At 39.2% G+C, this 16,591-nt stretch overlaps 1 protein-coding gene across 1 annotated transcript in view; it reads left to right on the top strand.

Annotated features, from left to right (window-relative positions):
- Nucleotides 1-16,591, top strand: part of LOC113514432 (organic cation transporter protein-like) — a 46,147-nt gene that overhangs the window by 25,971 nt on the left and 3,585 nt on the right. Inside the window, exons 3-10 of the mRNA XM_052893127.1 lie at nucleotides 5,277-5,469; nucleotides 6,536-6,665; nucleotides 7,184-7,312; nucleotides 9,255-9,447; nucleotides 9,941-10,046; nucleotides 11,112-11,362; nucleotides 15,341-15,420; nucleotides 16,026-16,201. Coding sequence (XP_052749087.1) covers nucleotides 5,277-5,469; nucleotides 6,536-6,665; nucleotides 7,184-7,312; nucleotides 9,255-9,447; nucleotides 9,941-10,046; nucleotides 11,112-11,362; nucleotides 15,341-15,420; nucleotides 16,026-16,201 — 1,258 coding nt within the window. The remainder of the gene's footprint in view (nucleotides 1-5,276; nucleotides 5,470-6,535; nucleotides 6,666-7,183; nucleotides 7,313-9,254; nucleotides 9,448-9,940; nucleotides 10,047-11,111; nucleotides 11,363-15,340; nucleotides 15,421-16,025; nucleotides 16,202-16,591) is intronic.

The following is a 16,591-nucleotide window of genomic DNA, read 5'->3' on the forward strand; positions in this document are numbered from 1 at the left end:
TGCAAAAAGGTGCAGTACAGATCCTCACTCACCAATGTCAGAAAGAGGCTGAAAGTGGGCGCAATTTACGTTAATTTCATAAGAACAAGTTCTTTTTTTGATGGGTGAAAATGGTAACCCCGCCTGCGCTAACGGGATACGCTGGCGGAGCACCAGTGAAGGATGATCGATGAGAATGAAGACAGGCCAGTTAGCTCATTATGATGAATTTATCAGGAATTAACCATGATAGTTTCCAGGGAGAACCACGAGGAGGTCGACCTGGTTGAGTATATTGCTAGTAATGAGATTCTCAGTCTCCATTACTAACAATCCCTTTCCCCCAACATAAGAACAAGTTAGGTCGACCTCTATACAGTTCCCCCTAAAAACCATCGTGGTTAATTCCCAGTACTTCATAATGGAATTACTAATTTGACTTCATTCTCACCTAACACCTATCAATGATACGATCCATTAAAAAACCCCATCTCTCGAAACCAAGAATAGGACCTTTTTTTTGTACAACTTAGAATGGCAAACAAGCTGACGGCCCACTTGATGGAAAGTGGTAACCGTCGCCTATAGACATGAGCAGTACCATGCACATAACAGAGTATACTGTTTCGCCAATGATACCCCCCATGCGTTGCCATTCCCGAGGACTCAGGTGTTATTCCTCTGTACCCTGTAAATTCACGCCATATCCCACCCTTCAAACCGAAACACAGCCATGCAAACACAACTGCTTCACGGTCGAAACACGTAATCTTCATCAAATCTCTATAATTTGTTATTCCATACACGAGCCATAACACGTGTTTTTCAATTCACGCGCAACGAAGTAGCAATCTAGAAGAATTTATAAAATGGTTTTATCAGAAATATCTCTATAATACTTTACAATTATTGGCAATTATAAATAAAAACGAATGCATTATGCAACTATTGTCCTTGGTTAGGATTCCTTAGTCGGTGGGTCAAGAACTTGTTGTTTACTGCTTTTTTTTTTAAGAGGCAAAGGGTAACAGTCATACTGCCGGTCTAATGGTAAATTACCATAGGAATACCACTCTATTCCAACTTGGCTACTTTGTTAGTAATGGAGACTGAGAATCCCATTGCTAGCAATATACCCAACCAGGTCGACCTCCTCGCGTTTCTCCCTGGAAACTATCATGGTTAATCCTGATGAATTCATCATGATGGGCTAACTGACCTGTTTTCATTCTCATCTATCACCCTTCACTGGTGCTTCGCCAGCGTATCCCGTTAGCGCAGGCGGGGTTACCATACCATTTTCACCCATCAAAAAAAAAAACTTGGGTAATGTGATGAAGCTAAAATATTATACAATGCTAGGGAATTCTTAATTTACTTATGTTTTTTGAGCGTACGTCTTTTTCATGCAAAGATTTCTTTTTTTTTTTTAATCTGATGATCAATGGCTAAGTAAGTTTGTCTAGTTTGAAATTGTTTTTTTTTTTTTATCTAAATCCCAAATAGTCAAAAGAGTTTTTAGTCCTGTATATTTAATTTCCTTATTTTTTTTATCAAATGTATTAAATAATACAATAAAAAAGTTTTATTGGTTCACAGCAGGGGGTATGCTTAATCTATTCATTCATCCAAGTGCAACATCAGGAAAAAAATACGCTACGCATATTATGGTCCAAATATTAATTTCTCGCTTTATAATCACTATTGTTTTTTTTTATTTTTTTTTTCCTGCTGCTAATGTCATGACCTTTTGTATGAACTATATAAGCTGCCATCTACTATATTGTTCAATAGACTAATAGATTCAATCAACTTTTTTTATTCTATCTTTAAAAACTATACCTACCTATAAAAACTGACTCCCCAACTTATTTAAAAGCTAAGTATACACTACCCGCTTCGATGTTAAAAAAGTATTTATTTAAATCACTCTCTCACAATAAACCACCCAAAAACGTGCTATATATTTAAGAAGTTTAGCAACAACTAAATAACGGTACCATTAGGTGGATCATCGGTGGTTCGTTTACTCCCTACTAATAAAAAAAAAATCTATAATATTTATTTATATCCACAGCTTTTGAATACTACATATAATATTGTTCTGTTATTTTTAATATCCAATTCCGGGTATACAATACTTAATGTATTCCTTATTAAATAATTAAGAAGTACTCAGAATGCTCAGGTATTGTATGTGTGTGCATGCGTGTGCACGCGCCGTGTTGTGTGTGTGTGTGTGTGTGTGTGTTTACGTTGTTTTTAATAGTTGTTCAACTTTCATTTAAATATTCTTATTCTGTACTCCATGATTAGTCATGCCAGAAAATGCCGCATATCCGACAAAGGAACAATGTCCGGTCGATGATTAACAAGAACAATACTTTTAAAATAACCATCATTGAAAAAAATACTCGATTCAACTATAAGTCGTGGCTCATATTTTTAAATTGTTCAGGAAATGTTAGGAACTATCTGACGAAATAATCTAATATTTAGTAATAAAAAGCACGGAACTGATACGTAATACCGGCAAATTAAATGCTCGATTAGATATGGCCCTGGTTGTATTGCACGAAATTCAACAACCTTTTGCTATTGTGCACTCGACCTTTGTTTTGAGGTCGCTAGACGATTATAATTTTGTAGATGAATATTTTTTATCTATCTGATATTCCGGTGACAGCGGCTGTCAAACTTATTGACAGATCGTTTGGCGGGAAAATGTTCCATAGACTTTTGGAGGGAAACCGTTAAATATTTTTATTTCGAATTATGTTTATTGTTCCATATGGTCAAAACAATGCTCTTTAAAGCTATATACACGTCTATCAAAAGGCCAGCAACACTTATTATTGGTTGAGCCGCATGTTCTTTTGCCTCCTATATTATATAAAAAAAAGTTGTTTTAATTTTTAGGGCTACATTATGCGATTACATTGTCAATTCTGAATCAATTTTGTCAATTCCTTTTGAAAGGTTTAGATAATCACTACTACCTCCCAACTGAGTTAGTTGTAAACATTTTTTTTTCTAATTTACATTACTACTCTTAAGTTGCGGATAAAGTAGGGGCGGTCCGTCCCGGTATTTTGGAACGGGGGGGAGGCTCCAAATGCCTCAATTTGCCTCCATTTTCCTTGTCCATATTCTATGTATGTTTATTTAAGTTTAATTTGAATTTCACTTGCAAACTTATAACGAAATAAACATAAACACTTATAGATACAAATGTAAAATGAATAAATACCTTGTAAAATTATGTTAACTGCTTAAATTGATGCTCTCTGGGCTTTGCCACCTCGGGCCTCTGACAGTCTTAGTCCGCTATTGCTTTTTTTCTATGTTACATAAAGAAATAAATTCTATATTAATATATTAAGAGTTTAAACTTCACTTATTAATTTCGTAGTATTTGGAATAAAATCAGAATTATAATTTTTTTTGTGAAACTTGTAAAATTTTGACCATGTTAGAAGCATTGACGGTTAACCGTTATTTTGTAATCTATAGGAATAAATCCTGTGTTTGTCTCGTTTTAATTTATACTTAATTAATATATGTATAATATACGAATAGGCCAGCCCTTCCTTTCCCGTGGACAACCGCGGGAACCGATAAAAGGAGGGCGAGGGATGGGCAGCGTCCCTCTTAAAACATCTCTAAAACCTGATTGCGGTTGCCAATCCGCTTGCCAAGCATGGCAACTACTGGCAAACCTCCAGAGGGGTTTATGTTCAGCAGTGGACAGTTAATAAGTTGATATAATAATGAAAATCCTAAAGTAGGTATAAAGTGGGGCTCTAAATATGAAAGTAATAGCTCAACCGAAGTGGTTTGAGTCTTTGATTTATGTTTACTTGGAACAGGTTTCATTCGAACGCAATAGTTGCTATTCTGGGAGCGGCCATGCCCTAAAGCTAGTGATAACGAAAGCTACTTATTACTAACTGAAGGTTCTTCCTGAAGGTTTTGCGACTTATAGGAAATTATAATTGACAGGCACTCTAGGAAGTTTAACAACATGTAAAATAATTAAAGATCGTGTCCCACAAAAAAAAAACTTTACCCCTTCTTTGCATGAATAAATCAAGGTGATATAATTCATGTTAAAAATTAAAGGAAAAATGCTTAAAAAATAAATTTGTCAGCTATGTTTTTTTTTCTACAATGGACATCAAAAAGGTATCCAGTCACGATCAACTTAAAGTGAACTTGTTCTTTTATATATTTTTTGGGCATTCAATGTTTTTATGGAAATTTCCACCATCATGCAAAAAATGGTCAATTGTGTTAAAACCGGTTATTTTGTTCTAAAAACTAAGCTATTGAACAGATTTTGACAAAATTTCTATGGAACCAATCTACAAATATATCTTTTCAGATAAAAAAAAGATTTTTACAAATCGACTCGCAAATAACAGCCATGCAAACACAACTGTTTCGTGGCAAAAACACAAGTGGGACAGAGGTACCCAATAAGCATTATAAAAACATAATATTAGAAGCATTAACAATAATGGAGAGTAAAATAGTGTACGCATATATCAAATAATAATAATTTTATTTATTCATTTATTAAACTTTACTACACCTAGATAGTGTAAATGGCGGACTTAACACCATATGGCGTTATCTACCAGTCGACTGTAGACAGGAATAATAGAAAATATGATTGACAGTGCAACGTAATGAACAGTATTAAATTTAAACAGTAATTTAAAAATAACATATATATAATACTCATATCACCTACATTATACATATATATATTTTACATTGTACATACATATAGTCCCAGCATAGAATAAGCCTCCCTTCCTTTCTGATGGGTGTCGTAAGAGGCCACTAAGGAAGCTTATGGTGGACGGATGGATAGCTACGCCCCTCTTAAAACATTACCAGAAGTTAAACTACGGTTGCCAAATCGGTTGTCAAGCGTGGCAACTACTGGCAATACCAAGGAAGGTATGGGGTATGCTATGTTCAGCAGTGGACAGTTAACGACTTCTACAACAACACATGTTGTTGTAGCTATTTATAGTAAGTTCATAAAAATAAATAAAGAAATACAATATATATATATATATATATATATATATATATATATATATATATATATATATTATTTTATAATATTAATAGAAAAAAGGGGTTGTTACTTCAGTTCGCAATAAAACAATGTAATAAGATGTGTCATTTGATTTTCTAAAACAGATAAAGCAAAAACATTTTTGAACCTTAAGTGCTTTTACACATAATAAAAAAATCGATGATTCCAATTTATTAATTTCCAGGCGCGCCCTAGCAATACCCCCCAAATCAGACGGACCGTTTCCCCACGACCGGTGTAGTATGTACTCGGCCGACTGGTCGGTTGCGCTTGCGCAGGGCAGGACCACACCGGACGACGAGTGGCCCGTGGTGCCGTGCGCCCACGGCTGGGAGTACAACAAGAGCGATGTTCCGTATGATACCATTGCATCCCAGGTGAGTTTTATGGCTTGTAACACTAGCTGTGAATGTATTTACATCACCATCATCGTCATTTTCTTCCCCTTATCCCATTTCTATAAATTTTGGGTATCGGCGTAATATGTTTTTATCCACCCATGGTTTTGGCTGTTAGTTTTACGATCGGTCACCTGCTTGCATAAGACAGTCTGCTGATATTTTTTTTTTAATGAGTGAAAATGGATTGATAACCCCGCCCGCGCTATTGGTATACACCGAAGAGGCTCCAGTGGAAGATGGTAGGTGAGAATGAAAGCAGGTTAGTTGGCCCACCATGATGAATTCGACATAAATTAAACATGATGGTTTCCAGGGGGAACCGCGTGGAGGTCAACCTGAGAGGATATATTGCCAGTAATGGGGCTATTAGACCCCATTACTAACAATCCCTTTCCCCCCAGTCTGCTGATATTCAACAGTAGTACAAATATTAATTAGTTGACTGAATGTTTCCTTTTGTAACAAAAATTTAAATAAAACTTAAATACCTTTATAAGTTCTCTATAAGTTAATTATTATTAATATTTTTTTGTTGAAAAAAAACAAAAAAACATTCGGTTTATCTTGTATTGGTGACCAAAAATTGGTTGGTGATAAAATAATAAATTTAAAGAGGATTGATAGAAGAAGAATTACGAAAGAGATTTGTCGAGATAGAATAAATGGAGATGTCGGTAGGGACCGCCCTAGACGTATAAATGTCGACCAAATAGGCGACGTGCTACAGAAGGGCCAAATTAACAGTATCCGTAACCAGGGAGCGTGTATGAAGAGATTGATGAATATAGAGGAAGCGAAAGAGATTTGTATGAATCGAAGCAGTTGGCGTTCCATTGTCTCTGCCTTCCCTAATGGGAGACAGGCGTGGCAGATATGTACGTATGTATGTAATATTTTTTTCTTTGATTTCATGATGCAATCAGTTCTGGTTACGAGGACTTGACATATTAGATTTATACTGGTCAAATTATTTCCCATTAGGAATATTTTAATGCGATAAAGTTGATTTAATAAACAGTTATTCTCTCTTTCCCACGTATAGCTGGACTGGGTGTGCGAAAAGGACAACTTGCCGGCTACAGCTCAGGCCATCTTTTTCTGCGGTGCCATAGTTGGGGGGCTGGTGTTCGGCTGGATAGCTGACAAGTATGGAAGGATACCAGCTCTAGTTGGTAAGATATTTACCTATTCTCCTTTCTTGTATATACATAAAAGCTATATACAATACTAAATAAATAAATATACATATATCATTTCTAGGCAAAGGATGGGCAGCAGCGTCCCTCTTAAAACATCTCTAAAAGCCTAACTGTGGTTGCCAACCCGCCCGCTAAGCGGGGCAACTACTGGCAAAACTCTCCTTATGGAGCAGGCTTTATTTTAATGGCTGATAATGGAATAGTAACCCCACCCGCGCTATCGGTATACACCGGCATGGCACCAGTGAAGGATGATAGGTGAGGATGATAGATGAAGCAGGTTAGTTAGCCCATCGTGACGAATTCAACAAGAATTGTTCACGATGGTTTCCAGGGGGAACCACGTGGAGGTCTACATAATAGGACGTATTGCTAGCAAAGGGGCCGTCAAACTCCATTGCTAACAATCCTTTTCCCTCCTATGGGGAAGGCTTATGTATGTCCAGCAGTGGACAGTCAACTGAAACAATAATAACAAATATCACTTCCAGGGACAAATCTGATTGGGTTCGGTGCGGGTATTGGCACAGCGTTTTGCAACAGTTTCTGGTCGTTCGCGTTGTGTCGCTTCCTTGTTGGATTAGCGTTTGATAACTGCTTCACCATGATGTATATACTTGGTAAGTGTAATTTCATTTTTTTTTATACGACTTAGAATGGCAAACAAGCTGACGGCCCACCTGATGGAAAGTGGTAACCGTCGCCTATAGACATGAGCAGTACCATGGACATAACAGAGTATACTGTTTCGCCCATGATACCCCCCATACGTTGCCATTCCTGAGGACTCAGGTGTTATTCCTCTGTACCCTGTAAATTCACTGCCTTATCCCATCCTTCAAACCGAAACACAGCCATGCAAACACAACTGCTTTCTAAAGTGTATCGATTCGCAATGCACTTATACGGCAAATAAGCTGATGTTTGACCTATGTAATGGAAAGTGGTAACCGTCGCCTGTAGACATGAACAAGCACCGTTCATATCAAAGAATACACTGTGACGCCCATAATAACTCTCATTTCCGCTCTTGAGAATATTGTATACAAGTGACCCCGCCCCGACTTTGCATTGTTTTTTAAATAAAATACAGCTCATGTTTCTCGTTTATAATGTAATTTTTGAACCGACTTCAAAAAGAAGAAAGTTTTAATTCGGTTGTATTTTTTATGATTATTACCTCAATCTCCGTCAGTTGGGTAACCGGTTTGGAAAATTTTATCTAAAATAGATTGGTTCCAAAGGAATTTTATCAAAATTTGTTTAGAAAGAAAGAAAGAAGTTTAGCAGCTTAGTATTAATAATAAAATAGGTTTTGTCACATTTGAAGTCAGTTTTTATTGTTTTTTAATTGTTCAAAAGGTAAAAAAAATATTCACTTATTTTTTGGGTTCATATTTAATTACAAACAAAAATTAAATAGGTTAATAGATGTAATTATTGGTACTCGATGGAACTTTGCATACATATTGATACATCTCCCAGAGGGAGAGTTTGTACAAAAGTCGATTGCTTGGGTACCTCTGTCCCATTCATGTTTCAACCGTGAAGCAGTTGTATTTGCATGGCTGTATTTCGGTTTGAAGGGTGGGATATGGCGTGAGATTACAGGGTACAGGAATACAAGTAACACCTCAGTCCTCAGGAATGGCAACGCATGGGGGGTATCATGGGCGAAACAGTATACTCTGTTGTGTCCATGGTACTGCTCATGTCTATAGGCGACAGTTACCACTTTACATCAGGTGGGCCATCAGCTTGTTTGCCATTGTAAGTAATATAAAAAAAAAGAAATTAATAGAAAAATACTTGTAGTCTTCTACAAAAAAAAAAATTATACCGGTTTGATTGGTTTCGTCGTTCAAGGTATTTTACTTTTATTTTTAAATTAATCTTCAAAAATGTCATAAATAGTAAATGTACTGGCGGCGGTAGGCACTAACCAACAGGTGAGCTGCATGTCGTTTCCCCTGTTTCGCTAGCACTTTTTAAAAATATTTAATTGTTCTTGAATATTGACACATAATCGCCACTATGCTACTTCGGTAACTTAAAGTTATAAACTTATGAAATACAATACCCTACCACCTTAGAGCCTAGATCAGTGTTTCCCAACCTTTTTTGTGCCATTTTTTTTAATTTAATTTTTGTTTAATTAGTCACCGATATCTACTCGTAGCATTGCATTTAAATGGCCCGGAACAAGAGGGTTAAAATCGTTTCGAGTCCATTTTTAAATGCCCCACTTAACTATCAAATTGCCCCCCTGTGAGGCATGGGCCCCACGTTCGGAAACACCGACATAGATGGTCGCGTACAGCGCAATTTCAGAAATGTTTCCTCTCACGAACGCTTAGGTTATGGAGTGAGCTCCCTACTGAAGTTTTTCCAAAAGACTAGAGCGTGGGGTTCATAAAAAAAAGGTGTAAAGAGGTTTCTTCAGGGTCGGCAATGTGCGCGTAATGCTCCTGGTATTGCAGGCTACGGTAACCGCTTACCATCAGATGGGCCCTGCTCATTTGCCACCTCAGTGGTATAAAATATTATTTTTTCTATTTTCAGTATTAGAATACGTTGGCCCAAAATGGCGTACCTTCGTGGCGAACATGTCTATAGCATTATTCTTCACGCTCGCCGCGTCCCTGCTGCCCTGGATAGCGTTATGGGCCGATGACTGGAGGAAGTTTGCTGTCGGCACTAGTCTGCCCTTCGTATTAGCTGCGGCGACACCTTGGCTAGTCCCAGAAAGTGCCAGGTAAGTTGAATTTTACATTTTTTAAAAGGGACGGTGATGTTTTAAAAGGGACACTGCTGCCCATCCCTCGACCTTTAAGTTTCCTTAATCGCCTCTTAGGACATCCACAGGAAAGGAAAGAAGGAAATCTTTCATACCTACATGTAAAAATCTCTAGCAACCGAAGGCTGATTAATAGTTTGGCCAAAGCATTTTAATCACCATACAGCCAGGAAATGCAACAAACTTCCTGGGTATGCTGTCCATATGCTCCAGTCCAGGTTAATGACCTTAAGTAAATTTTTTAAAGTTAAAAAGTCTTTTAATGTCTAAAAAATTAAATTTTTTATATTATTATATCATACCAGTCGTTAATTATCCACTTCAGGACATAGACCTCCCCCATAACCCTTTATGGGGGAGGCTAGTCCTGCCTCAAGTCTTCAAGAACTATAAATTAAACTTCAGTGATGTTTTTTTTTTTTTTTATATTGATATATAACATACTTTTTAGATGGTTGGTATCCCAGGGCAAGATCGACAAAGCGCTCACTATCATGAAGAAGTTCGAAAGGATAAATAAGACCAAAATACCCGAGAAAGTTCTCAGCGAGTTCGCGGTTTGTACATTTATTTTAATCTTTGCTTCAAGTCTATATTATAATTTATATTCAGCACGTATTGATCCTCATGAATTGTCATCATGACTATTTATTATTTATTTGAAATAGGCTCACCGGCATAAATAATATTTTTTTTGTATAATGCTTGGTAAATAAAGTCTTATCATTTGTATATGCATTAAACATTTTCGAACGCAATATTCTTTTACCCTCCTTACCTATCCATATTCTCTATCAAATCTGAGATCACATTGGGGGGTAGATCGACAAAGTCAGTCTGTAATCCAACTGTGCGTCGAGCTGATCAAGTTCCGCTAAGATCACGAACAAATCTCCGCCAGTTGCGAATTATTCAATCAGCCGCGATCTCCGCGCAACATACAGTGATACTTAAGTGAACCAACAAAAATGTTGGATAATTTGAAGATAGAACAAAAACGCGTACAAAAGACGTACACGCGAGTACTACGTGAACCAGGTTTGTCCTTTATCCTTCTTTTAATCCAACATGCTGATATGCATAACTACAGCACGGATATACAACGTTGACTATAAACTACATGCACATAAATGTCACAATAAAATTAATATAATAAATTAAATTTACAATGAATATATGTTAGTTATTAAATTCAAATATAAAGCAAGACTAGGCAGTACTATCAAATCTACAGGGTCTTCAGTACTTTACCGCGAAACACTGCCAACGAGACATGGCTTACATCCATATCCGGATCTAAACCGCATATATGATTATATTTATTGTATATTCTCGCAAGTGGAGCACTCAATCCTATATTAGTTCTGCACAGTGGTACATAAAATATCTTATTGACGGGATACCTAGTTATTAAAACCCAACTGTCATCAATGATCAACTAGTTTGCGCCATTCGTTCATAGTATGTTTATTTACGCTAATTTCCAAAACGGCTCAACTGACTTTAATGAAAATTTATAACTGTATAGATATTGTTTTGCTCCAACATGTCACAACCACCACAAACTTGTATCTATAAATGAAAAAAATATATACAAAAATTATTTGAATATTTTTTTACAGGAATCGTCTCTTACAACAATCAAAGATTCGGAAGCTGAATCCAAAACTTATTCCGTATTGGATCTCTTTAAAACTCCACGTTTAAGGAGGAACGCTATTCTTCTCATCATCATATGGATGGCGATATCTTTGGTCTTCGATGGCCATGTCAGGAATGTGGGATCTTTAGGATTGGACATCTTCTTGACCTTCACCATAGCGTCAGCTACAGAATTACCAGCTGATACCTTTTTAACTGCTGTTTTGGATAGGTGAGTATTTTAAAATCCATTTAACACTGACATTTATATCCGCGCTATTGTATTTCCTGATACAATATTCATATACACTTCAGAGGCATCATCATCATCATATCAGTCATTAATGTCCACTGTTAGGTTATTACTCCCTTTATGGCCTTCTCCATAAAGGGAGTTTTGCCAGTAATTACCACACTTGTAAGTAATTACCACTTTTTATTGTGGTAGAGCCACGCTGTAATCCTATATGGTATTGCAGCATGAATGGGCCGGCTCGACCGGGGAAGTACCACACCCTCACAGAATAACGACGCTAAGTGGTTGCACTTTTAGTGCGATCACATTCCGTATGGTGAGTGAGGGAGTCCGGAGGCCCATCCCATACCCATCCCATACCCATCCCTTTCCTATTCCTAAAATCCTTTCCCCAACCCCGTCCCCCTATCTTACAACACGCAACCATGGTAGTGGAATTAAAAAAAAATAACATACCCCAGGGAGGTACCAGTAACCATGTTGCTGGAGAATCCTCTCTCGAGCAACCACGCTCGGGCTGCCCTGCGTATTCTGGGGGGGGGGGGGGGCAAAATTCCGCTCTTTGGAACCAAGGGCAAACGGAGCAAGATTTCTACGGCATCCCCTTCGCTCAATGTGAGCTTCTGCAATATCAGGGGATTACATTCTAACTTAAACGCTGTTCACCACCACCTAGAAACGGCGCGGCCGGCATTGCTCTTTCTAACGGAGACACAGATATCCTCTCCAAACGAAACTTCATACCTGACGTACCCGGGATATAAACTTGAACATTGTTTTGTTTCGCGTGCCGGTGTATGCGCGTATGTCAGAGAGGATATCTGCTGTCGCCGCCTTGGAATTCTTGAAGGTACGGACCTGTCTATTTTATGGCTGCGCGTAGACTGCAATGACCATCCTCGCGTCTATGCATGCCTATACAGGTCCCACAGCGGTAACATCGAAACCGACCAACTCATTGAGCACGTCCAAATGACTACAGATTCCCTGCTCGAACAGATTCCTTCCGCTGAAGTCGTGATTCTTGGCGATTTTAATGCCCACCATACCGAATGGCTTGGTTCACGTACAACCGACTATGCGGGAAGATCTGTTCATGACTTTGCTTTGGCTTATGGTCTGACGCAGCTTGTTTCCTCGCCTACGCGAATACCTGATGTGTTGGACCATTCACCTTCACTGTTGGACCTTTTGCTGACCACCCACCCAGACAACTATGTGATTTCCGTCGAAGCTCCGCTTGGATCGTCGGATCACTGTCTGGTGCGGAGCGAGGTGCCTCTCATGAGTCCGATTCCACCACGTTCCACGGGTAGACGTCGTGTTTGGCACTACAGGTCGGCAGACTGGGATGAGATGCGGATTTTTTTCGCATCTTACCCATGGAGGCAGGTTTGCTTCGCACTGAGGGACCCCGACGCCATCGCCAATTCCATCGCCGATGTTGTGCTTCAGGGAATGGAATTATTTATTCCTAACTCTGTGGTACCTGTCGGTGGGAAATCCCAGCCCTGGTATGGAGCCTCTTGTAGAATAGCATCTCGCCTGAAACAGGAGTGCTTCCTAGCCTGGGCCAAAGGTGTGGCGTCGCGAGATCCTAACATCAGTGCCCTTAAAAAGAAGTATAACTTTGCCTCTAGGTCCTTCAAAAGAGTTTTGGCCACAGCGAAGTCAGAGCATATTGGTGGAATTGGCAAGAGATTGGCTAGTTTACCTTCGGGGTCTCGAGCTTTCTGGTCTCTTGCCAAAGCTGCACAAGGGAATTTCTGTCAGTCATCTTTTCCACCATTGCGCAGGGAGGATAACTCGTTGGCTCTGAACGCCAAAGAGAAGGCCGATCTCCTTGGATCTCTCTTTGCATCAAACTCGACGTTGGATGACGAGGAGAAACCACCGCCGACCATCCCGCGTTGTAAGAGCTCTATGCCGGATGTTAAATTCACGCAAAGATCAGTGCGTAGAGCACTTCTCTCCCTTGAAATCCATAAGTCGAGTAGGCCCGATGGCATTCCTCCAATTGTGCTTAGGACGTGCGCACCAGAGTTGGCTCCGGTTCTTACGCGTCTTTTTCGGCTCTGTTACTCATCAGGTATAGTCCCAAAGTTTTGGAAGACTGCTTTGGTGCATCCGATCCCTAAAAAAGGAGACCGCTCAGATCCAGCTAACTATAGGCCCATAGCTATCACCTTATTCTCGAAAGTCATGGAATCAGTTGTTAACCATCAACTGCTCCGGTACCTAGAGGATCGCCAGCTGATCTCAGATCGCCAGTACGGCTTTCGACGGGGGCGCTCGGCTGGTGATCTTTTAGTTTATTTAACACACCGATGGGCGGTGGCAATCGAGAATAAGGGAGAGGCCTTAGCTGTTAGTCTGGATATTGCGAAAGCCTTTGATCGGGTGTGGCATAGGGCACTAATCTCAAAACTACCTTCGTTTGGGTTGCCTGCGAGATTGTGCAGTTGGGTCGCCAGTTTTCTTAAGGAACGTAGCATTAAGGTCGTAGTCGACGGAGCATGCTCTGACTTAAAACCTGTGAATGCTGGTGTCCCGCAAGGCTGTGTACTATCTCCGACACTGTTTCTTCTGCATATCAATGATATGTTACAGATCAGTGATATTCATTGTTATGCAGACGACAGTACAGGAGATGCATTATACACCGGTCATGCAAAGATCTCGCGGACACATACCGATGAGCTCCGGAACAGACTTGTGTCTGAAATCGAAACTTCGCTCATTCAAAGTCGGGACACAAGTCTGCGCGTTCACCGCAAAAAAGCTCGAATTGTTGTCGATCGGCGTCGATTACTGTCCGACTCGACCCACTGGAACTATATGCGTGAGGCCACACAGAGATGTTGCATCTCTGTGCATTTTCTACCGAATTTATCATGAGGGAGTGAATTTATCTCTGAAGAATTGTTCGGATTGATACCTGCTGCAGATTTTCACCATCGTACAACCCGCCATAAACTAAAATTTCATCCCAACCATCTGGACAAGTGGCGGTCCTCCACCGTGCGTTTTTCAAGGCACTTTCTCCCACGCACAACCACTCTTTGGAATCAACTTCCAGCAGCAGTATTTCCGAACCGATACGACAACATAACCTTCAAGAAAAGAGCATATTCCTTTTTAAAAGGCCGGCAGCACACCTGCAATGCCGTAGGTGTTGTGGGTGATCATGGGCGGCGGTAGTCACTTACCATCAGGTGAGCCGCATGCTCGTTTGCCCCCTGTGTTGTAAAAAAAAAAAAAAAAAAAACTTGGTAGGCGGATTGGCAACCGCAGCCAGCCCTTGGTGATGTTTTAAGAGGGACGTTGTTGCTTATCCCTTGACTATTAAGTTTTCTTAACCACCTCTTACGAGTGGAAAAGTAGGGGTGGCCCATTTTATGCTCGAACTACAGGACAAGAATGATCAGAGGCATATTTACCTATATTTACTAGAGAACCTTAGAAGCGTGCTACAACCATAAAATTACAATAAGATTTCGAAATTCTGCAATGTTCATGCTATATTGATCGACTATTGGTGTCTATAGATAGTGGACAAACAATTCTTTTATCTTGCATTTGCAAATGCATCAAGCATTTCTCAATTTTATATGAACGAAGATTCTTTGTCCCCTGTGTATAGTTTTGGGACGATTATACTACGAGTACATATTTCTATAACTGGAACTCCTATATAGCCAGGGTTTATTGAGATAAACACACTATACACAAAGTCTTCTGAAAATCTTTGCTTCTATCTTACAAAACTAACAACGAAACCAATCATTGCATAAATGGTTTTTTAGTTACGTTTTCATTATAACCTGCTTCACTATTTAAAATACATTTTATCAGTAGTTCAATATTATATGTTCTATCGATCGTGATGGGTCTGACTAGATCTCTCCTAGAGCAGTACCCTAGCGAAATAAAACCTAATATTAACGTTTCCAGATGGGGCAGAAGATGGCTGGCATGTGGATCTATGGTTATTAGTGGCATCTTCAGCCTGTTAGCCACAGCTGTTCCCATAGGTATATATTATTCAGTATATCCACAGCTACTTTTTCTCATCGTACGTTTTGATATTATCAAGAACTAATTTTTTTATCAAGGAACACACGTTACTCGTATGTCATTTAGTGTAAACCATAATTGCAGGCAATCTTTACAAATTTTTTTCAGTTTGTTTCTTGGGAATATGGGCAAATTTTTTTAAGACTGTCCATATTTCCCTAAGTACAGACAAATCTTTCACTATCACTACGACTAGATAGTAGGAAATTACGAAGGTAACTTTTAGTGTTGGTTATATTTCACCTTCTGATTTTTGGGTACAGAGCCTTTAGGTTAGAAAACCTCAAACGTTTGTCAATCTTAAATTAATGATTTAAAGATCCCTATTACGAGAGTTTTCCTGCAACTCCAAAAGATGACTTTATTAGAATATTTCCATGCAACTTTAATAAGAGTGCTTATCTTGGTAACCAAAATGATCTAAAATAAATCCGAATAACGGCGGTAAACGTGCTCCCTGCCACATTGTATTCTAATATGCTCGATGAAATGTGGCTAAAGCCAGTAGAATACCTTTAAGGTTTATAATGTGGCTGAGTATGATTATTTTTTTATTTGACAGGCGGTCCATCAGCGTCCCTGGCCATTCTCGGTCGCTTCGCCGTGAATATATCGTACAACATTGGTCTCCAATACGCGGCTGAGTTACTGCCCACCGTGGTCAGGGCACAGGGCGTTGCCCTCATCCATATAATGGGCTATGTCGCCTCTATAGTGGCACCATTTGTGGTCTACCTAGTAAGTGCTTCTTTTCGATTAAATAAATTAGGGCAAAGTTTCCATGTCTATAGGCGACGGTTACCACATTTCATCAGATGAGGTGTCAGCTTATTTGCCAATAGTTTCCAAAGAGACTGATTTTTTCCAAAGAGTGATGTGGTCAACTGGAGAAGGCATATCGTTGTTATTGAAAAAAATATAGTACCTCTATCAGTTGTCTAGCATCTAATTTTTTTTATAAAATTATGATGGCAAACAAGCATACTGCCCGTTTGATGGTAAGCGGGCTTACCGTAGCCTATAACACCAGGGATGTCACGTGCACGTTGCTGACCTTTAAGAAACCTTAATACGCCCTTTTTAAAGAACCCCGCACTGTAGTCTTTAGGGAAAGCCTTGGCAGGAAAA

Source organism: Galleria mellonella, unplaced genomic scaffold, assembly GCF_026898425.1.
Source record: "Galleria mellonella isolate WM207_F2 unplaced genomic scaffold, CSIRO_AGI_GalMel_v1 utg172, whole genome shotgun sequence".
NCBI lineage: Eukaryota > Metazoa > Arthropoda > Insecta > Lepidoptera > Pyralidae > Galleria > Galleria mellonella.